General features: G+C 35.3%; 1 protein-coding gene across 1 annotated transcript in view; it reads right to left on the bottom strand.

The window, feature by feature from the left end:
* Window positions 1-289: 289 nt before the first annotated feature.
* Window positions 290-24,534, bottom strand: part of RPS6KA3 (ribosomal protein S6 kinase A3) — a 39,400-nt gene continuing 15,155 nt past the window's right edge. Inside the window, exons 8-20 of the mRNA XM_029084861.1 lie at window positions 23,666-23,736; window positions 19,717-19,805; window positions 19,373-19,437; window positions 19,169-19,271; window positions 18,232-18,356; window positions 16,113-16,238; window positions 14,249-14,338; window positions 9,292-9,450; window positions 5,800-5,961; window positions 5,525-5,601; window positions 4,312-4,429; window positions 2,126-2,266; window positions 290-1,003 (exon numbers count right to left, since the gene is read on the bottom strand). Coding sequence (XP_028940694.1) covers window positions 881-1,003; window positions 2,126-2,266; window positions 4,312-4,429; window positions 5,525-5,601; window positions 5,800-5,961; window positions 9,292-9,450; window positions 14,249-14,338; window positions 16,113-16,238; window positions 18,232-18,356; window positions 19,169-19,271; window positions 19,373-19,437; window positions 19,717-19,805; window positions 23,666-23,736 — 1,449 coding nt within the window. The 3' untranslated portion in view covers window positions 290-880. The remainder of the gene's footprint in view (window positions 1,004-2,125; window positions 2,267-4,311; window positions 4,430-5,524; window positions 5,602-5,799; window positions 5,962-9,291; window positions 9,451-14,248; window positions 14,339-16,112; window positions 16,239-18,231; window positions 18,357-19,168; window positions 19,272-19,372; window positions 19,438-19,716; window positions 19,806-23,665; window positions 23,737-24,534) is intronic.

Below are 24,534 nucleotides of genomic sequence, written 5' to 3'. Positions count from 1 at the left end.
GAATAAAAGGGAGAGGGGAAGGGGAACAAAAGACAGAGTGAGATAGGGAGCAAGTTATCTTTTCTCTGGGTTATATTACTTATTGTATATATAGTATGGCGAGAGATTGACTGGTTTAATTTTGAATACTATAAACAGTATCCTGATTTTCATAACATGACATGCAGCATCAAAAACATGGAAATGTAGAAAAGACACAGGCAAGGAGAAATACATATTCATAGTATTACATTCAATAGCTGTTTAACAGTCAGGCTTCTTTTAGAGCTGTCCAACCATACTGATTAATCCAGGTGAACTGTTTAATCAGACTTAATTGTCAAAATGATTAATAATATCTAAGTAAAACAAGGCATGTATACATTAAAGAAAACAGCACAGAAATGTACTGCTTGTGAACTGTTTACAAAAACATACAAAGTGTTGGATGGCACAAAGTATATAGTGCTAATATAAACAGATTGTTTAAGCTAAGTGCTTAACATAAACTGTCCATCTCTACCTGTAACAAAGAATATTTTAGGGGACAAAAAATATTCCTTATAAAAATAATGCTATGTGGTGCAGAGTGCTTTATTCAGTGTATTTTTGACAGAGGTGGCATTAAAAATTCTTCTGGTTTATTCAGTCGTGAACATGATTGTTTCATTGTGTTTCCACTTGTCATTCCATTTGAAGCTCCAGTAAGATCAGTAACTTGCCATCAACAGTTTAAAGCGAGAACAGATGAAAGCAGTAGCAGCAGCAGGAGCAGCAGCATTATAGGTACCAGCTGGGACAGAGTGTGCTTGCAGGTATCCATCAGATATGTGCTACCTGTCGCCATGATTTGTGCTATCATCTTATGACACGGTACCAAATATCTCTGGTTGAGGTTACTTCACAGGGCTGTTGAGGTAATTTTTTTAATACCTCTCCTCTGAGCAAGTGTAGAACGGCCGACTGGCTCCAAAACTGGTGACTGATTACGATTCAAAGCAGAGTAAGTTGCTGCCATTGCACCCTGTGGGGCAGAGGGGAAAAAAACCAAGAATTGTGTGTTGTGACTGATGCACACATTAGAGATCACGTAGCACTAAGTGCCAGAGATTCTGAGCGAGTCTTAACTTCCAGTCTACTTTCATCTACAAAACAGAAACATACCACTGCATTACTCAAATACCACCAGCGTTAGGGGTGAGTGATTTTTAGGGTAATAAATAGTTTTCAGATCAATCTAAAGCAATTTTATCTTGCTTAATAAAACCCCAAACCAAACAAACCCAGGAGGTATAAGACAGATTGCTAAGTTAATTTCTCTCTCCATGCTTTGCGAAATAATTGGGGAATGAAATCCCATCGGTGGGCTGTCTCTGCTTATCACTTATGTAACCACTTCAGTCAGAAAGTTGTGAGCCATGGAATCAGAACTTCCCTCTCTTTCCACTTGTGTTTTTGGATGCTAGAAATTTCTAATAGCTGATTCAGAGAGTGATAATTATATTTTTCAGATCCCTTTTATGTTGCAGAACAGAGATTCCTGGATGTAGGACTGAAGGCAGGCTGTAATACAGAGAAGTAGAATTCAGTTGGTTTTGATTTTTCTCTGCTTGTTCAAAGTGAAAAAGTTTATCAGGGTCAAAACCAGGTTGTGTTTCAGACAGTACAGAATAGTACAATGCCATATTAATTAACATTGCTGTTTTGACTGATTTTTAGCATATACTGTGATCATGAAGTATTCTCTTTTCTTTTAGTCACTGACAACCTCTTCTGAAACTGTAAAATTAGATAAATTATTTTTCAGCTTCTCTTTAGTCAGTCGACAACATTTTCACTATCAGAAGAATGATTTCTTCTGGGCTGGTTTCTTAAGGAAGTAAAGCCTCCCAGTCCAATAAATCTCAAACCTTAGAAAATGAAAGTCTTTTTCAAATGTATTAGATTTATCCTCCACAAGTGGGTTCTTATGAAATCCTATTACATATTACAAGTTCACTTTATGGCTTAGTGCAACTCCAAGTCATAACAACTTTTAAATAGTATTTAGAGGAAACACATGCTACAGTAACTTAAAAAAAAAAAAAAAATCCTTTTGTTTACACTAATTTTGTCTAAAGTGCAAGCTGAACAAATATCTACTTACCTTCACCAAATGGGGAGCGTCCTGCCTGTTTAGCTGGTATTGAGGCAACTGATCACAGTGAACTATCCAGGGGTGACTAAGAACTTGGGCTGCAGTCAATCTTTGATGTGGGTCAACATGAAGCATTTTTGAAACAAGGTCCTGTCAATAATATACAAGAGTCAATGCAAATAACAGTGGAACTTCATCTTTAAAATGGATTACAGCTCAAAACTGAAGATTTTAGTGTCATAAAAATATGTTCATAATGTCAGTTTGAAGCAGCTGAAAAACCGCCCAGCGATGCTAACGCTGTTATCTTTTAATTATGCGACTTAATGGATGTTTAGTAACACAACAGGAAAGTATCCAATTAAGTGAGGCAAAATACACAAACATAAAAATATGCACATCGGGCTAGAGTAGAGTAGAGGCGCCACTATACTAGTATTTTTTTTTTTTTTTAACAATGACAAATAGCAGATAGGTAGGAAATTAGTATTGAAAAAGGAACAATTGAGAAAACAGAGATGATCCTTCCCTTTGCATGTTTCCCCACTGTTAAACCATCTTTCAACAACTGTGCAAGCTGAAGGTTGAATTTTAGTACTCCTGCTGGCCATAAACATACCCTTAGTGATTTTTACTTCATACCCTCTGAACTCTTTGCTGTTTATACCTTTGTTTTCCCCTCCTTCTCAAGCATCTTTCATCGTTGTTTCACAATTACGTTGTGAACTATATTATCAGATATTTTATTTTGTTTTTTAACTTCTGCAGATTAATTGAATGATTCCCAATTTCCCTAATAAAATCAGCATATGAGGAAACAGGAATTAGTCTTTCCTTCTTTGTATCAGTGAAATTATCTCTTTTGTCTGTCATGTCAGTCAACTCTGCTGAAATGAAACACCATATTCTGTTTACTCTCTTTACATGGAAGTGGCTCACAACATCTGATAAGATTTTTACATTTGTTTGCGTACATCTTTTTCTACCACCTTTTCAATTTCTATTTTATCTTTTTCAAATTATGGTAATAAGAATTGCATACAACACTCAAGATGCTGAAAACAAATTTATACAGCAGCACAGTATTTTATAGATTACTTTAGATATCAGTCAGTAAGGGTAAAGCATAAATAACATTTCTACATTAAGCAATTACCTGTGGAGAAATATTTAGTTGACTACAACTGGATTTAAGATAATTTGTTACATCAGCAATACTGGACATTTTAATATAAAACATTCTTTGTTTTGTAATTCAAATTAAGAATCTGAACATAAAGATACTAGTAAAAAGAAAGCTAAGATTTTTTCATAGCTGACAGGTTTTGGTTCACTCTAGATTCCCAAGTACAACTGAACTGAAGGAAGAAAAAGCTGATGCTACCAGATTAGTGTAAACATGTTATTCTAACAGGTTGATTTGTCAATCAAATGAATTATATCATTTGTGGGAAAATGGTTGAGTTTTGAGAACAGTAAATTAGAAAGCACATCACAAATCAATTAGCAAGAAAAAGCACAACATATGTAAATGATTTTTTTGGAAAACTGTAGCACTTTGCTGTAGCTACACCGAAGGGGCATAAAGGATATTGCACACCTAAGTTTCTAGTCTATTTGCTGTTAAAAATGTACCTAAAAAAATAGACTCAAATTTTTACTTTGTACAAATGCAGTAAAAAGAAAGCATAATATTTCAGTGTTGTTTGTTTTCTTTTTTTTTTTAAGTAGATATGACATCCTTAAGGACCATGTGAATAACTATTTATTTTTCTAGCCTGAATCAGTGGACCATATGGTAATCATCGTAATATTTTCATTATCCTGATTTAGACTATCTGTATGATTTTTATTATGCTTCCACATGAAGTTTTATTACAGCATTTCTCATCATGGAAGATTGTGCGTGTGTGTGAATACTGATAAAACACACTATATTTCTAAGGACATTTGTTAATACCTTAGTATAGGGCAGACCTGTTTTCCTTCCTACATGCAAGTGACTGCTGAAACATTAAAGGATCATAAATAGGAAACAAACCTCTAGGCACACAAAGGATCAGATCAGTATTTTCAAATAACAATAATAATGGGTGGAACTTACCCAATCATGTATGACATGACCTATACATTATAAGCAATGTTGCATTGCAATCCATTTCTCATCCCCCAAAGGACAAAGCAAATATACTTGCCTTAGCTGTATCTGAAACGGTATTCCAATAACCACCGCTGAGAGAGAACTTTCCACTACCTATTCGGGCCAAAATCTCCTCCGGGGTATCATCAGGACCATTTGCAAAAGGAGTGTAGCTATTCAACCAAATAATTTCAATGTTAATAACCTCCACAACCTGGACCTCGATAGTTATTATAAAGCTTATTACATTATTCGGCATGTTCAATATAATTATAGGCAACAGATAGTCAAACAGCTGTAAAACTAAATTATTCTTAACACGTGAAAATGCACAGCACTGACTACAGATCTGTTCTTACTGTGTGTATTCCCTCTATATCAGGGCTGATAACCAGATTTTTCCTATAGCAGTTTAAGTACTGGTGGTTCCTGAATTACAGAAAGTATTCCTTAAACCTTCATATTTTAGTGAAGTAATAAAACAAGCTGTTATAAAATTAAATGTAAAGACTTTCTGAGTCTGAAAAAGAGTAAATGCTGTTTTAATACTAGAGGAATGAAGGTGCAGCAGTTTTCCTTGCTTCATTGTAAGCATTCTGGCTACTAGCAGAATATCCACAACCAAAAGAGTTGTATTTAGAAACAAATATGTTTGTCGCTTATTTATTTTGAAATGCCAAAAATATCTCTTGATTATGTTAAATCTTAACCAAAGTGGCAATCTAAATAACCTAGGATAAAAAGATACTCTATTTGGCAGGTGCAATAGCAACTATCTTCTGAACTTGTGGAACTATAGTTGAATTTATTATCCATCACCTTTTATACAATTCATTTCTGTTGCATAAATAAACACATTTCTGGTGCATTTTTTATACCCTAACTGCATCACTTCAAACTATCCACAGTGGCTGAATTTTGCTTCAATGCATCGCAATTATATTTGCAACATGCACTTCCTTCAACATTTATGATGCTTAATCAGCTAATTTTCACATGAAACAATAAATTCTTACCCCTAAATCACCATAAAGCAGAAATTAAACATCTAAAATAGATGAGACATGAGAAAATAAGAATTTTTCACATCAGTCCCTGCAAACTTGGATTCTACTAAAGGCAAGGCATATTCTACTGTCACTGAAACCAAAGTTGAAATTAATCAGTGCCTCGATAGAAACATCTTCAACAGCAGGTCTACATTTATTATTCTTTTTGTTTATATTGGTTTGCAATTCTACAGCAAAGTGAACTAAAATTGCCCTTACCCAGTAAGCATGGTATAAAGTAGAACACCAAGGCTCCATATGTCACATGCAGCATCATAACCTTGCCTCTTTAAAACCTGAAGGAGACAAATATTTTTTTTCTAAAAAAACCCAAGCTTAGAAATGCTTTAATTGTGCCATAAAAATAGTAAGATTTCAGATTTTTAGTGTTTACAAGGTGTTTTCACTTGTTACACAACAATGAAACAAATATCTAACTAGCAAAAAAATCACCTCAAAATAAATCAAGGCATATAAGCTATCCTAGTATTTACCTCTGGTGCAACAAAGTTTGCTGTATAACATGGAGTCATCAGAAGACCATTTTCCGCTCGTAGTTGTTTTGCAAAGCCAAAATCACAAATCCGAATTGATTCTGGATTACCAGATTCATCAACATAAAGAATATTGCTAGGCTTCAGGTCTCTGTGAACAACCTAAAAAAATAAAACAAACCACTGAATACAATAAGCTAAACATAGGAAAGGCTTTGTATTATAATTATCAATTCTGCTACTTAATTTCAAATCTTCCACCAGCAATCAGTTTACAGATTGCCAGCTTCTAACATCAGCTGCAGTACTCTGACGCTCAGTGGTGTCTAAAGACTCAGAAACTCTAACTGTTAAGCCCCCTCCAGACATCCCATTCCCCTAGAATTTATTTGTACAGACTCTTCCAGATCTAATGAGTGAATACATGTATTTTCTATTTTAACATGCATACCTACAAGGCTTTTTAAATCAGAACTTTTGGCTAGTAATATCTTTTGGAGTCATGTGTGTCTGTAACTGCTGATGCACCACTGCGCTATGTAACCACACATTAGTTACTGCTGGAGTAACCTTTTATATTCCATTCTCTTAATTCAGATAATCTGAATTAATCTTAGTGCAAACATTTAAGGCCTGATTAAGGATGAATATTAATATGGTTCTATCAAAAAAATATCAAAATATCAAAGAGATTCTCCTAATGGACTGGAATGTCAGAAAAGCCTGTACTGGTTCCCAAGTGGCTGTTTTGTGGGGAGCCGAGATGTAAAATGCTTGACAAAAACTATAGAAGCTGCCAAAGTTTTGGCAGAATGAATCTGATCTTATTTGAAGGTATAACAAGCCTTAATAAAACCTGTAATGCACAAGGACAGTATTAGAAATCAGATGACCTGTTACATTTTCTTCACAAGATAAATTAGCCTAGTCTCTATAGAGGTTTTTCTCTCTGTAAAGAAAAGGGTATAGACTACCGTAAGACAGTAGAGTGGATCTAAATGTTCTCTTTTAAATATTTAAATAGACCTGCTATGAAGGCTTTTATCTTCCTGATTGTCCTATGTATTTGATTAATATTAAACACAGCTTTTCATGGTTCAATTTGAATGGAAGACTCATTTCCCCTTAGACATTTCAAGAAGGTAATCATATTAGAATGAGAAGATACCCCAAAACTCCTGCAAATAAGTGATGTGAGGAATGAGAAGCTCTACGTGCTCTTCCAGAAAGCTAGCAGTGTTCAAGGAAAGTAAATAATACAAGACCAAGAAGTAAAGGACTGCAGAGGGCCTGCAGATTGTAAAGCCATTTAATACAGCAAGTCTATTTAGTAGAGGCATTTTCAGCTTGCAAATACTTTGCAATTCTCAGATTTAACAAAATGAATATTTAAAATTATGGAAATAAGCACCCTGTAAGAAGAAATATGCAAAATGATATTAAAGAATTTAAGTTGGAACACTATATGTCAAGGGGAACATCCTGGCTTGACATGTCAGTGTATGTGAGAACTGGCTCCTGATAGCCCCCATTTTTTGGTGTTCAGATAGATTAGAATCCTTTTTCTCTAAGTAATGAATGAAAAATCCTTTATTGCTCCAAGAGGCAGAAGAAAAAAACCAGCAGTTTTATTCCAATTGGTGGTTTTTGTTTTTTTTTTTTTAAACAGTTCCTGAAAGGGCTAGAAAGGAAGAGGTGGGCAACGGAAGCAGCAGAGCTAGGGATTTGGCAGACTTTCTTTCTAAAACCAGTCTGCTTGAGTTGTACTTTTATTTTTAAAGAAGTGGAAGCAGTTCTCAAGTGGGAGGAAGAGTAAGTGTAACAGTCTAGTTCAAAGCCAAACGTTAATTCCTAAGCAAAGTGTTTATGTCAAAGAAGAAATAAAATACCTCCTCGTATTAAGCTGTTTTTCCAAAGGTGAATTTTAAAAAGAAGCCATATTTTTAGATTATACTGGTATTTTGCACAGAAGAAATATTTTATTTTAGAGCAACAGAAGAGAGTAAAACAATATGCAGGACATTTCAGTTCTTTATTTCTTAGCATCATGTTTTTGATTAGCATTCTCAATCATCTACTAGCATGCAGAATTATTCAGCTCCAAGATGACGTGATACTTCTTGCTTATCCTTTTTATTATGTCTGCTGTGCCAACCTTTAATTGTTGTATGCTGGCCCTGATTCCAACTCCCACCCAAACCCACCTGGTTTGGGTGAGAGTTGGAAGTATTGCTTGCTCTGAAGAGGAGTATTTCATTCCTTGCTTAGTGAATTTTTCAGTTCAAAAGTATCCTATGAATGTCCATGAGGAAACTCCTTATGGGAAGGGTTGTGGAGGCTGCACACAAATTCAGAATCTGTCAAACCAGATATTGCCTAATGCCATATTCACGTGAGCTCTTCTGGTGTCCAAAGGAGCTATAAAGGAAAATCCACTGAAGACAGGGAGGACTCTTCCAGACAAAAATTAGACTACCAAAGTACTCACTATTTACATATAAGGCCATCTTGCATGCAGAAATGTACTTAACAAAAGACTATCCAAAATTTTCTAATAGTAAAAGTTCCAAAGACCATGTGATCTAATTCAAGTTAAAATGCCAATATTTACAAATATCTAGAGTAAAGAAACAAACAAAAGCCACTAAAATCCATTACTTGACACAAGGACACTGGGCCTTTTTTGGCCACATATGGTAAGAAGAAACCAAATTATGATATGTGTTATTCTATTATTTATATTTCCATATAGAAGGTATTGAGATTTATTCACAATTCCCATGGATTACACCAGATAACTTTGATCATAAGTTTTATGAAATAATAGCTTCCAGAAATGACAGTGTGCACTGAACTGTTGTTTCTTAAAATAATTTGAGTATTATCCATTCCAAAGTATCTTTTCTTGGATAATAACATTAGGTGTTAGCAACTTGACTTTTTCTTTGCACCCTTACTTTCTGCTTTTTCTTTATCCCCCTTTTCTTGTTTACTTAAAAATGCAACATGACTTGTCATTCCTGCCATGCAATTGTCACATTTGCCTTCTCTGTCTTTGAACTACTTCCTCTATCTCCAAATTATTTCCCTAATTTTCTTTCTCCTAACAGTCCACTACAACTTCCTGACCCTATGGCACAGGAGTTACAATTCAAACCATGTTCTTCAAAACCAAGAAGTGAAATAAATTACAAGAGTGATAAGTGGAAGATACTTGATTTTCAAGGTCTATCACAGGATGGGGAATTACGTTAGGTCTCACGGCTAAGCAACAACACTGGCCCTAGCACTTCTTCCTGGTTTACTTCCTCTCATATCCCACCTATTAGTCTGCACATGTTTTGATTTCAACACAAATTCCTACTGCAATGTAATAATTTATCAAAAAATACTTAATTACCACACAGAAGAATATATCAAGATATGAGTTTGTACTTCTGAAAGAGAACAATATTAACATCTACAAGCATTCTGTCTGAGATGAAAACTTACCCCTTGTGCATGGAGATATTCAACTGTTTTTGTTATTGTGAACAGAACAGCACTAGCTTCTCGTTCCGAGAAAAATTTTTGCCTAAGAATTTTATCCAGCAATTCTCCTCCTTTCATAAGTTCTGTTACTACGTATACGTATTTTCCATCATCATACACCTGCAAAAAGTACATAAAGATTCAAACTTCAAAATATTTATTCTCTGCTATCTTCCTGTGAGATGCAGAGATAGTACAGGTGCATCCACAATCTTTTTCCTTCAATTATTCTTCCCATATTTCTCACCCCCCACACTATCCAAATATTGTTCATCTTCAGAAATGAACACAAAACCTTCTACAAAAAGGTAGTACAGTAATGAAATAACACAAAAATACTGGCATATAAATGTTTAAGACAAAAAAGGACGAATAATGTAGTTTTCCCCACATTCTTTTACTGAAACCAATTAAACTAGACATGGGAGAAATTAAGAAATAGCGATACATGGAAACTAGTGTAATTAAGGCAAAATCAGAGCTAATTCTAGAAGCAACTATTGCACCAAACTACAAATATGAACAGAGATCATTCCAACTGTATGTTAATGTATACAAAGCTGCTATGATAAAACCCTACAATTTATATATTACTCTGCACATAAAGCCTATACAAAAGTCTAAAATTAATTAAAAAAATAATACAGATATTTTAGTCTTTACTTCTAGTTACGGAAAATGGCTCAATTTTTGCATGGTTTTTATCTTCCAGGGAAACAATAGTTAGGAATTATTTATATTATCACCAGGGGGCACTACAGACTGAACTATACCAAAACATGTTTTAAGGTATACTTGAGACTTTAATTTCAGTTGCACTTTCTTGGGGTTTTAACTTCACCCAGAAAGTGGTTCCTGCTTTAGTGAAACCTTTTACAGACTCTGTTCCCCATTATTGTTTCATTTTTTTTTTATGGTGATGTTGGAATAATTTTCTTCAGTATTACACGTGAAATAAAAAATAGTTTGTGTTTAAGTAGAAATTATTATCCAAGTTGTAGTAAAATAAACTTAGGAATACGTATCAGCTCAGTTAAAAAAAAGAGTTCATCACAATTTCCTTGTCTTAAGCTATCTGGGAAATACTGAAGTTCTAACCTTAAAAATATTTGTGCTCTTAACTATACTAAAAGGATAATTTTCTCACCAAATAAAAAACCAGGAAGTATGTTAAAGAAATAATTCTGTAGGCTTTACAAGCTTACAATCTTAAGGAGAGGAAGACGTGACGAGTTTTATGTTTTCATTTAACAGCAATTTCCCCTCTCTGAAATATAAATGACTGATCATTTGAATGTGTTTGTATTAAGACTTTAAATATTACAAAGAATTAAAAAGCAGAATTATATTTTTTTAGATACTAAATTGTCATTTTAGAATTTTTTTAATAGGTATGCTCCCTCTAATCCTGGTATAACATTAGGAAATAATCTTACTTCATTTGACATGACGAAGCACACACATGTCAGTACTGCAGGGGGACATTCAAGCTAAATTTGCATTTGGTTACTATTTTATCTGCTACCCCTCATCTGGTCCTGTTTGTGTGCCAGAAATAAACTCCCAAACAAACCATTCCCCTCGCCCTGTTTTCTCTAATGGTATTATCAATTTAGTTGTTTGCACTGAATAAGTACTGTTGAAGTTTTCTTCATAATTAGGTGCACGGAATTACGCTGAAATTATAAATGTGATGCTAGTTTTAAAAATTAACTCCTGGCACACTCCAAAGATCAGTCTGTATGTCTTCTCTGCTAGGCAAAATGAAAGAAACTATAGTGAGAAACAAACACAGGCCCATGAACAAAATACAATGTGATGGAGAAAAAGAACATGGTTTTTGCAAAATGAAATAATATTTTATATACATATTAGGAGTTTTTTGAATTCATAAATAAGCACTTGGACAGGGAGACTGGATATACTGTATTCAGGTTTCTAAAATGCTTCTGAAAAGATTCTTCAGCCAATACTTTAAATAAGTCAAAACAGGACAAAAGTTCTGCTACAGATCAATAACCAATCGGTAAAAAATGTTAAAATATGTATAATGGTCTAGGACAGGAAGTTTCTAGGTAATGGTCTGTTGGAAGCTGCGTGCTTCCTCTGTTCTTACACTGTTTCCTAGGCATCCACTAATGGCCACTGTCAGAGGCAGGATATTGGATAAGAAGGACATCTGATTTAGCACAATATAGCCCCTTCTTTTGTTTATATACTGTGTAACTCAAAAAGGCCACTGATAACAATCAGAAGGAAAAACCCCAGAGGACTGTGCATTGCACAAATAATATGGTCTTTTGAATTTGCATTGTTTCACAGGATCACAGAATGGTGGGGGTTGGAAGGGACCTCAGGGGATCATCTTGAGTAAGGCACCGGGGGGAACTCTCGATTCCTCCCCCCCTGCCAAAGCAGGTTCCCTACAGCAAGTTGCACAGGAAAGGCGTCCAGGTGGGTTTTGAACATCTCCAGAGAAGGAGACTCCACAACCTCTCTGGGCAGCCTGTCCCAGTGCTCTGTCACCCTCACAGCAAAGAAGTTTTTCCTTAAGTTTGTCTGGAACTTCCGGTGTTCCAGTTTGTGCCCATTGCCCCTTGTCCTGTCACTGGGTACTACTACAGTACTACTACTACCGGGTACTACCCAGCCCCATCCATTTGGTCCCCACACTTCAGGAATTTATAGACATTGATAAAATCTCCTCTGAGTCTTCTCTTCTCCAGGCCAAAGAGTGCCAGCTCTCCCAGCCTTTCCTCATACAGGAGATGCTCCAGGCCTCTCGTCATCATTTTATGGCTGCCTGGGTTTCTCTGCTCTCAGTGAAAAATATTCATAATGCTTAAGTTAAGTACTCACATTCCTTATGTTTGTCTTCCTCCTTAGATAACATAACTTCTATTATGAATTAAACCTAGCATGCAGCACTAAAAGCAACCTGAATGCTGATGCAGTTTCCATGTTAGTACAGTTGCTTTCAGGTAGTTTTTTTGTCCAAACACATGAAACAGAACAAACAGAAAGCGGGATTGTAGTTACAGTATCTAGCTTGCAAGAAGGTAAGCTCCATAGTGTAGATCTGGTTTATTTTGTTCTCCCAAGAAAAGGCCAAACTACATGATACTGATAAAGTGAAGACAGATTACAGTAAGAGAAGACCTTTAGGCAGAGTTCCCTAGTACTCATCTCCACAGTATTTATCAGTTACTGGTTTAATAATTTCAAAATGTCTGAGAATCTCCCTTCAGCTGAGCTCAGCTTCCTGGAAAGGGTTAGCTGTTTTTCTTGAGGTTTGGTTTTGGAGACCAGAATGCTTTCTTGCAGATTAAGAATGTCATTAAACATATGCTTTTCTAATTTTTAATCCCCTTTAATGCATAATCAAGGAGAGAAAGGCAATTTTTCTGTTGGATCAGCAGAATCTACTGTTCACTATGAAAAGCCTCTACCTCCCAACTTACATTTTCTTTGCATTTTATGGTCAAAGTGTTTCCATGGTCAGAGTAAATAATAGCAGGGAAAAAAAAAAAAGAAAAAAAAAAGAACTAGATAATCTTCCATAGAATCATAGAATTCTTTTGGTTGGAAAAGACCTTTAAGATCATCAGGTCCAACCATTCACCTAACACTGCCAAGTCCACCACTGAACTGTGTCCCTAAGCACCACATCTACACGTCTTTTAAATACCACCAGGGATGGTGACTCCCCCACTTCCCTGGGCAGCCTGTTGCAATACTTGATAACCCTTTTGGTGAAGAAATTTTTCCTAATATCCAGTCAACCTGAGGCCATTTCCTCTCATCCTGTCACTTGTTAATTGGGAGAAGAGACTGACACCTGCTTCGCTACAGCCTCCTTTCATGTAGTTGTAGAGAGCAATAAGGTCTCCCCTCAGCCTCCTTTTCTCCAGAATAAACAGTCCCAGTTCTCTCAGCCGCTCCTCATAAGACTTGTGCTCAACACCAGTGCTGAGTACAGGGAGACAATCACTTCCCTACTCCTGCTTGCCACCCTGTTTCCAAGACAGGCCAGGATGCTGTTGGCTGCCTGAGCACACTGCTGACTCATATTCATCTGGCTGTCAACCAACACCCCCAGGCCCTTTTCTGTGGGCCAGCTTTCCAGACACTCTTCCCCAAGCACTGGGGGGTAGCATTGCATGGTGTTGTTGTGACCCAGCTGCAGGACCTGGCACTTGGTCTTGTATGAGTACAGTTGGTCTCGGCTCATCAATCCAGCCTGTCCAGATCCCTCTGTAGAGCCTTCCTACCCTTGAGCAGATCAATACTCCTGCCCAACTTAGTGTTGTCTGCAAACTGAGTGAAGGTGCACTTGATTTCCTTGTCCAGATCATTGATAAAGATACTAAACAGAACAAGCAAAGACCAGATAAAGATACTAGGTAGAGAAAAGTTGATGACAGTGGATATGAAAAGGTTTTGTTCACTGCTGAGTAACACTCAATACTCGCCATGAAAATTACTTTGGGTATTGTGCTATCTCAAACAGTGAGTCCTCAGTTATGTAATAATGCACTTTAAAATTGCTTTTGACTAATGTAAACAAAAGTAGATTGGAAGTTAACTAAGCAACCAAAAACTTGTTCATTTCTTTAAAATACAGCCAACGTTAAATGAATTATTCCTGTGCTAGGATTTATAAAGGATTAATTATTTGACTCCTTAAGATTACATTGTACTAAAACATGAGCATCTTTAAAAGATGACAATGAGACATCTCGGTAAAAATTTGATATCGTTGAATAAATTGCATTAGGACATTTTTTTATTTTTAAATAAATCTAAAACATGTAGTTTGTAATCTCTCAAATTAGAAGGTGATATGCAATAATAATAATAATAATAATAATAATAATAATAATAATACACTAAAGGATGTCTTTAATACACTACTTACATCTTTTAGGGTAATAATATTTGGATGCTGTCCATAGCGCAGCAGGATTTCAATCTCCTCTGTTGGATCTCTTTTACTCTTGTCAATGATCTAGAAGACCAAATAAATACATAGGCATAATTCTTTTGTGAATAGTACATAGTGTAACACTTTAGTGTGCTTACTAGCATAAACAGATAAGCAATATTTATTGTTGTTGGTAAAGGGCATGGATTATAACCAAAACAAAGTTTGTTAAATTGTAACAGCAAGACAAAGCAAAAAACATTGGAAAAACATGGAAAAATCTCTCAGTTGGAAACAATTTTGGAGTATAAGTGATCTGAACCCTCAGGATGTGATAAATAATGCAAGGCTGTTTAGTAGATAAGACTTTAGCCACCCACCATTTAATAAAATACGAAGTTCTTAATTTGACATGAGATACTGGTTTGATGATGCTAATGAACTGATTTTCACAAAGCTAATCTCAAATATTTAGTGCAGTAAAAGACAAAGCAGGATAGTAAGGTAATCAAAAATAAGAAAAAGGAAAAATTTCTCCGAGTTCATTCAGACAAATATTCCATTATGAAAGTTCATTTGAATCTCTGGAGGCTTGCTATCAGGCTCTAAAATTCTCCCTGTGCAACAAGCAAAACATTATTTTGCCCTCCTTAAAATGTATTCTTATTCTCCTTTTTTTCTCTCCTTGTGAACCGTGGAATTTCCTCTAACGTCCTCTCCATCTCTGTCTTACCCCTTCTTCCTCTTGACATCCTAAAGCCACTAAAGACTGCTACCAGCACCACCCTAACATATTGGACACTGATCACCTTTTTTCATGATTCCTTGAGGAAAAAAAGCCACAACACACAACAGAGGCAGCAGAAAAGTGAGTCAATCCTCACAATGTTACAGCGTAGAGAATTAACAACTGTGCCAGTACTTTCTTCCAGTTTTAAGAAACTACTTCAAATTGCAAGCACAGAAGTCAAATCTGTTCCTGGCCAGAACCAGAATAATGACAAGTACATGGAGGCTTTCCAAGAGGCAATCTGTGTACCAGGACCCAGCAAAACAATTTATCTTCACATTTTACATATTTGAGTAGTAAACTGTTCAAACAGAGAACTGCCTCACGTACAGGCTTTAAATATCCCCCCCACCTTCTTTTTCTTTCTTGTAAAGTCTACTAATCCATTCTTGCTTTTATAGTAAACATTCAGCTCCACCGTGTTATGCAGAAAGACAAAAAGATAAACTTATCCTTCTGTTTCTGGGAATTCTACTGATTTTGACTAAGAACTTACTGCCTTCAGAGAAATGCTAGAAAGCCCAGTAGAATAACATAAAACCAACATTAGAAACCTTGTTTAAAACTAGCAAGCCAAGAGTTGAAGTTTATTCTGGAAGGTATACCAGACTTAAGCACTGTTATGAACTCCTAGCTATCTGACAATTTTATGAATCTACTTTGGAAGCAAAACTGCCATATATAACTATGCTTAAATAAAAGTAATCAATTGCATTTGTAAAAAAATGGAAAGTCATATAAGCTTTTTGCAGTACATTTTCTTCTAGAAGCACTCATGTAAATCCCTTCAGTTTCAGTGTAATTACAGAAATGTTTCAAACTGAAGATTGCTTTTTACCACCTAAACCAGCATATAGATAAAAAAACCCATGGCAATTCTATATAAATATCTGCCAGTGAATATTCTGTTTGGTTGATTAGTGTAATTCACACTTGTATCTAAAATTTTTATACTAAAAAAATTATCTTGATTTGCTATGTTCTTTATGGCAAATAAATTACTGATGCCCAATGTCTCTGATGCTAAAACCTGAAAAGAGTTGGTGCGTTTTATAACAAAGTAATTACCTTTACAGCATATTCCATGTTTGAAGCTTTATGAATACATCTCTTGCAGATAGAATAAGACCCAACTCCAATATCTTCCTTTACTTCATATCCATCAGTAAACTGAATGCTGTTCCTGTGTAACTGCTACCAAAATAACATTATCAATTAAAGAATATTCTAAATACGTAACTGACCTTTATATTAAGAATAAGTTTTTGAATTCCTTCTGATTTGCTTCAAATTTTAAACTCATGACTGTACTAGGTCAAAGTGGTCTAAATAGCCACTACCTTCTGTTTGATATTAGAATGAGATAAATTATATATTAGACACATTGTAAATAATGCATACTGTGTATTTTAGAATATGACAACAGGATATTTCTGGTTACTGATTTATACATTTAAAGATAGAATCTCCAAAACAAAGAAGACAGAAGACTACATGATAAAATAATGGTAAAAAAGCATCACTGCTTCTATTTTCTGAAAAGATGAATGCCAGCTGGAAAATTCAGACATAATGAATAGAATCAGATTAACTGGAAATTGCATGGAATGGCAGTCAAAAATCCTTTCACAGAAATAAAAAGCTGAAAGAAGGACAAGTGTTCACTCTTTTAACGGAAGGAAATGGTGTTCTAGTATAAGGAGTTTGTGCAAAGGATGTAAAGTATTTGCAGGAAACCATCTGGGTATCCTGCAGCACAGAAAAGAGGAAATAGGAGTGAGGAAGTGGTTGAGGGGCACGGAGGAAAGGCAGCAGAGAAAGATACTTTTACAGGAGAAGGAAACCAAATACAAAGAGAAAGAATTTAATCCACAAAACTATGTGGGGAAGAAAGAGCACACAAAAGCTTGTAGAAACTTCTAGCAAGACTTCAGGACCAGAAATAATTCTGACCCATATACCAAATCATACAGCTTCTTTAGAATAAAAAAAGGACCTAAAACTCCTTGAAATGTAATGGTTTATTACACATGAAACAAGTAACCTGTACAAACAAGCATGTTATGACTATTCTAGACATAATAAGAAGATTAAAGAAATACAAGAGCTATTAATGTTCTGAATAAACTGGTTTTTAAAAATGTTCTCAGACATTTGCAAAACATCCTTGCAGTGAAAATATAAATAAACCCAATCACACAGCATACCATTTTATTCCTACCTATACACCAATTTTCAAGACAATTCAGATCACTAGTTGGTTTTCACAACTCAGTCTTCCTTGATAATTAGAGTTATTAAAAACAGAAAGCGGAGGCAGAAATACAATTTTTGCAGAAATACAATTTTGGTCTTCCAGTTTTCTTTCCTGTACATGCATATGCTTTTTTCCTGCTGGCTGTAAAGTCTACAGTGCTAAAGCACACTTTTAGAATGACCTCAGCATCCTAAGGAGGCAAGGCATGCCTCTCCCCCACTTAGCATGAGGTCCACCTTTCTTGTCTCATACAAAACTCACACTTAAACAAAGCTTTGTTGCTCAAAAATAAGCAGTACTGGCAGTAATAGAACATGTAAGAATAGCAACTGTAGTAGGCTATTGAAAGTGACAGTCTCACAATTTTTAATATGGAAGACTGTATTGGAGTCATTCTAATACTGCTAGGAAGCTAAAGCTGGTGTGCGCACTGAAATTAGTCACAAAATATCACCGATTAGCACACTAACTTAAAGTGGCTTGGGAGGGATGGAATATGTCATTGGTTCCCAAACACACAGCAGTCCAAAACATCCAGATACAATTCACAATTGTACTCCAATGCCTTCCAGTGCACTGCAAGAATCAACATACCAGTTTCATGCATAGGGGAAAAAGACCAAGATGTCTGTTATTCCCCTGCACCTTACAATTATGGCTTGATACTAAAGAGTTATTACAGTACAGATGGTAGAATGTTTTCATTTAAGGGCTGAAGCCTATTCAGAGCCATGGCTGCTCAGCAATGAAACAGGTCCTGCACTTTCAGAAGTTTAGTTTGGATAAAATAATCTACTCTTTACTTTTCTTGTATGAAAAGCTGATTATGACTTTGTCACGGTAGTTCATTCTATGATGAAGGAAACAATCCCTCCACCAAGGGACAGCAATACTGCTTCATTGACATTTTTTAAAAGCAGATGTACTCACCTGGACAATTGAATGCACTCCAACTGTCTGCATTGCTTGGCTTTCATCATCTGATGCAATAGCTACGAAACTAAATCCCCGAAAAAGCTGATGTGCATTAGCACTAGGTGGGATACCAGGAGAATCTGAAAAACACATCATCTACTTACAAGCAGTTTTTAAAATGTAGAGATGAGACTATGTCTACTCTGACGAGCAAACTACAGCTTTATTCTATAAAGTCACAGAAACTGGAATTTGTAGAAAGTGTTTGTGAGGATCAAAATATAAATAGTTACTGAATTGTTTTGCATATACCACCCAGAAACACACCGATAATCAATAACTACAAAGATCGTATTACTGCCAGATAATATCTTCTTATAAAAAAACCCAGTACTTTGCAGAAAATATTTACATATAGTAGCATACCTATGTCATATTTACGGAGAAGAGCTCAAGTTTTGGCAACACCCTCAATTTGTAAAGACAAAAAATTCCTATCATATTTTGAATAGACCAGTGTAAAACTATGAAGAGACAGATTGCACTGAACAGTAACTGCCACCCAAAAGTCTGAAATGAGTAAGTTTCTATATATACATAGCATACAGAGTCATCATCATGAATTAAATGAAGCCATAGAATATAGCCTTTGAAGAGACACATAATATTTTTGAATTAAAAACCCCAAGATTATGTAGATAAGTAAAATTGAACTTATGTGTATGTTTTGTTGCTGAGGATTACTTTATTTTTAACATAGAACAACTTAGTTGTCCCTCATGATATATTTACACCAAAGACCATGAAAACTTTTATGAACTATGGAACACTTGTCTGTGAGCATTCATTTAACCCAGCAACACCAGGAAGTGCAAGACACTTTACACAAGCTGAACAGGAACAATGTTTCTAATTTTTGAATACATAAATTGTTAAATTTTTCTCTTTTTACCTTTTGGAGTTTTTGCTGTAAACTCAGGATCAAAATAAAATGTATCTTCAGGTCTGCCAGTTGCAGGTTTAAAAGGGGGATGAATTTCTCTCCTGTACAATTTCTGAAGAGAAGGCATAGGACAGAGTGAATTAAAAAAATTACACGACACCACCAAACACTTAACTAAGAAATTTACTGAATTAATTTGGAATTAGTACTCACATTCCAATCAATTTTGGAAAAGAATGCATGCCTCTTAATTTCTTCAACCCCATCTGGACCTGCTCCTTTTATAAAGAAGAAAAATGTCTGTGAATTATTTTCTTCTTGGTCAAAAGAATGACTATCACAATTATATTTCTTATTTCTTCTGCATTAATTTTAGACACATGAATAGCAGAAATTATAATATTTTGTCAATCATTAAGAAAAGCAAACACGTAAAGTATGTTCTTAAAGTCTATTTTAGACAAGAAACAGTACAGTGAATTTCTTTAGTCAGTTTATTGATCCTTGATGTTATCAACACTAAAATCAAATTTAAAATATTTCACTAAACACTTTACCTAATCTGTTTGCTGGATTTCTTTTGAAGAGCATTCGTAGAAGACTCTGTGCTTCAGGACTCAAGAACTGGGGCATTCCAAGTTTGGCCCTAAAAAACCAAAAATAATTAATAGCATACAAACATATTTAGGTAAGAATTAACTCTGCATTCCCCTTGTCCTTTGTTATTCAACAAACCAATATAAAACAAACCAGTATCACTGAGAAAATTGCCTTCAGACATCAGAATCAGAACAAAAGTGCTGCCAGTCATGTAAACTTGGATTTTCTATTTCTTTTTTCTGTTTTGAGTAATGATTCAGGAACTTAAGCAGAGGAAGAGGTGGTAAAAAAATGTAGAAAAAAATAGTTATAGGATAACAGCTTACAATCTCGTACATTTTTGTAGTATGTTTTGATCCACTTTTAAGTCCAGTTATTACCAAGTGACACCAAACAAGCAAATCCAGTCTTGTAAGAAAACTACCATAGTATCACGTACACTAAGAATACCCAAACAAAACAATGGGAAACCTAAGCTAGAAGACAGAAATTGAATTAAAGTAGGACAGATCTTGCAAGATTAGCAGGTAAAAAAAGAGAAAAAGATCACTTCCTCCTTCCTTTCTTTTTGCTGCCCTCCACTCTATTTCAAATACTATTTTCTAACTTGCCAGTCCTGAATTTTTAAATTTAAATTTTTGTAGTTCTGTCATTTCATTCTGTTTTGCAATCCTCGTCATATTTTTCTACTCCCTATTTCATGCTGAGTCTCCATCCTCTCACTGTTACTAGGTCTCTTTTTCTTATGACCATGATAATGGTAAGGATGGATATAATTCCCTCCTTTCCATCTCTCTCAACCTGTAGCTTGTACTTTTCTGTAACAATCCCTGACACAGGGTTTCTCTGCATTTCAAGCAGAAGACATGATTTGCCTCGTGTTCCAGCTATTCATTAATATCCACCTCCCTGTCACTTCAGCAAGCGTATACACATTGCCATTGATTCACTATTAGTTACTTTAAAACTAGACTTTACTGAATTTTCCATTCTTTTCTGCATTAAAGAACCTTTGGGGGGAGGGCAGGGAGGAAGTTTGAAAAATTTTGCCTTCTTTGGGCTCTTCAATGACAAACTACAGGAAGATAAAGACCACCAACTGAGCGGAAGAATGGGCTGTGGACCATTCAAGGCTTCCCCAATTGCCATGCACCTCTAGCAGCTGAATTCTTACTCATGCACTTTATATTCAGTGATTTCATTGCACATTCACTTGATGTCATTTCTTCTCACAGCAAAGCATCAGAGATCTACACTGTAAGAAGGAAGCAAGGAACACATTGTCTGCAGAAGCACAATGGTATAATTTACAATGTTATTGAAGGACAGAGGACAGACAACTAAGTATGATAGTACTGTGCTGGAGTGGGTGGAAATCTTTGTCCTATTTTAGTCCAAAATGGGTCCAACAGTAGGATGCAGCCCTGGAGGTTCAGCATGAACCTGTTTAGCAAAATCTAAAACCAGGCCAAAAACGTAACTGCAATTAATATTACAGAGAAGGGACTCAATGAACAGAAACAGAGTATGTAGAAGAAATTCTAGAGGACTGGTTTGTACTGCAGTCCACAGTGGAGTGAACTGGAGGTCCCTGTGCAAACCACAGAGATTAAGATTGTCATTGATCCCTTTCCATCATGAAGGAGCACCTTCCACAAAAGCCTTTACTGGCCACATGACACAGAAGAAGAAAATTGATCACCAGGTCCTCAGAGATCCTAGGTTATACAACTACATGAGTGATAGCAATTTTTTCCAACATTCCTGATGGATGAAGGCAAATTTTATATGATTGTATACCTCCTCACTAATGGAGAAAAAAAAAATGCTTTAAAAAGTTTACTTTATTGCTGCAAACTATGATTTCTTCAAATCGCACAGTTTCTTAGTTTTAGGTAAAACACACAAGAGCAAACAAAAACTTGTCTTAGTAATGTTGTGAGAAATAAAGAGCCCAGGAAAACATGTGTTGTAAGAAGAACATATTTTCTGTGGATTTTCAGGAATACAAGGTAAGAAAAGCACTATATCTTAAATGATACACTATGAAAATATGAATTTGTATTCACACCTGTCTATTTTAAACAGTTTTCTGAAAAATTTAAGGAGAAATATAGTACATCTACTAGTATACAGAAAATGAAAGAAAAACATATTGACATTCTTATGGGGCCAGACAAAAAATGTGAACTTATCAGAAAAGACTTTCAAGTATCTTCTGTTTTTCAGCTGTTCATATTACCAACTGCAAAATAGATTTATATGTATGTAATAATTGTAAGTGTACAGAACACTAAAATAGAGGTAAAATTTCTTTACTTCATACCACATTTTTTGTGCAGCTCTCAAACTAATAACAATTAATTACAAAGACTAGAAGGTGAAAAAAGAAAGAAGTTGGAAAGGGAATTAGATACATGCTCAGATGAAATCTGAAAGTAATTATGAATGTCAATTAACTGGGGAGATGCAAGGAGGATATTCTACGTGGCAGCTGAATACAAAAGATTTTTGCAGCAACAGTGGAAAGACTGTTGATGAACAGAGTGGAGTCACATGCAGGCAAAGAAAAAAAGAAGAAGATGTGACTTGTGAGACATGGATAGAAAAAAATGCATGTCTCCTGAAATAAGTGAGTGCAGCAGAACTATCTCAGACTAGCTTCTTGTAAATAGGAGGTGGTCAGAAGAAGTTTATGCTTGCTGTGAATAGATAGAACATTTTAGTTAAAGACATTCAATAATCACAACATGAAGATTTGAATTGGCATGGTGTTGAGGCAGCAGAAGCAATTAGCACCACTAAATATATTAGCAATTATAAGGAGGAAAAACAAGGTCAAAGACTTAACATGTATGCATTACAAAAGTAAAAACAAAGAAAAGAATGAGCATATGTTTTCTAGTGTTTTTAACATTTAAATCACTTAGAAAAAAAATATGAAAGAATTTTATATATTTACTTTTCAAAACAGGCTGTTGGTACAATATAGATGCTAGCTTTGATATGTAGGTAGACAAGTGGCAACAGGACTAAGAACAATGATAAACAATGAAGCAGAAAATAAATGAGAAAATTAAAGTAGTCTTAAGAGCTTCCGTGAGAAAAAAAAATGGTATTAGCAAAAAATGACCTGAAACAGATAAGTGAAACTATGACATGAGGAAACAGAACAGTTTGCACAGCATTAGGCTACAGTCCCAAAAGTGGGACAATTATGTCACAGGTCGTATTAGTTCAAGGAATATGTTCGGGATCAGCAAGGAAAAAAAAAGCAGGTCTTCATTAGCAAAAACAAGAATGTTAACTGCATGAAGGAAAGCAATTTCCACAATATAGCTAATGCAAAACCTATACTGGAAATAGTAAAGGGGAAAAATGGAGCTTGGGCAAGTCATAGGAGAGTACATAAGGGATGATGCACTTTAGCAAATAGGGGAAGTATAAGGGAAGCAAATTGTTGGCAGCACCAGTAATATAAAGAACTGGGGTGAGGAGTTGGTAAGATAGAGAAGGATAAGGAGAGAAAATACTTTCTCCAAAAAAAAAAGAAAAAAGAAAAAAAAGAAAAAAGGGGGAAACAAAAAAACAAGGAAAAATGCACAGGTTATTAAAAAGGTTAAGAAAGTTAAAAAATATTATGGAAGTAAGGTAGGAAAGAGATCATATGGTTGGAGAAGTTATTATTACAGATTAAAGAGCTGCTATGAAATTCTTTGTACCTGGTATGGGGGAGGAATAGAAAGGCAAATTAGATAGGCAGCAAAGGGAATTAATAGTATGGAATAGGGAGTGAGGATTTACCAGTACCTTTGGAAATGAGGGAAGAGTAGAAATTAGATATTGCAGCCCGGAGGGCATCCCTGTAGAATACCTGATGAGATATATAAATAAGAGTGTACTCACTTGAGAATCATAGTCATGGTTTCTTTTCTGTCTTTCCCTTGGAAAGGTAGAGTACCAGTGAGCATTTCAAACTGTATAGAGTAAAACTTTCATCAATTACATTACCTGGACAAAATCTGATTTTTGACAAAACTACTTAGCATCTTAACCTTCCAAAATTCATGCATGTTAACAACCAAGTCTGTGCAAAACAACTTCTCATTGTACAATTTAAATTACTATGAACATTGAGCAGCTTATGCCATTTTTAAAGCTGCAAAATATTTTCCTGTATCGATACCTTGCTTTACATGCTTTTATCTGAACAATTTAGACTACAATGTTCTGTTTTTAATTTCTGCCTAAGAAGTGTATTCTTGGAAGATTTATCTATACAACTGTATTTTAGTTTTCAAGATTAGGGAAAGATTCCCCTTTCAAAAGTTAGTGATGATTTCTGCTCATGCAGAGATATTTAAAGAGGTCAAAATTTTTAAAACTGGCATGTACATAGCCTTCATTGGAAAGGGGAAAAAGGTTAGTTGACTGACAAAGACATGCGTGATGAAAAGTGGTTACTGTATGCATACAGCAGAAATAAAGCCTGAAGGAACACGTAAGAGCTACACAGTACGTGCATGCACATTCTACAGCGCCTGGTAGTAGGCAACAGAGTGTTAAAATACTGATTTGTTCTGAAAGTGACTGAGTAAAAATAGACAAATATAAAGGCATTTCCGTTGGGCTGCAGTATACTGCAGGGATCAGATCAGATCTAAGCGAGGTACTGAAAGCACAGAAAACACAGCAGCCAAGGCTCTGAGGCAGGAATTCTGATTTTTGGTTTAAGAATTACAGAACAATTTAGTTTAATGAAATTTCATGGCACA

The sequence above is a fragment of the Antrostomus carolinensis genome, unplaced genomic scaffold (assembly GCF_000700745.2).
Source record: "Antrostomus carolinensis isolate BGI_N321 unplaced genomic scaffold, ASM70074v2 scaffold7685, whole genome shotgun sequence".
Classification (NCBI taxonomy): domain Eukaryota; kingdom Metazoa; phylum Chordata; class Aves; order Caprimulgiformes; family Caprimulgidae; genus Antrostomus; species Antrostomus carolinensis.
The sequence above is the reverse complement of the archived record's forward strand: the minus strand, read 5'-3'. Positions and strand labels throughout refer to the sequence as shown.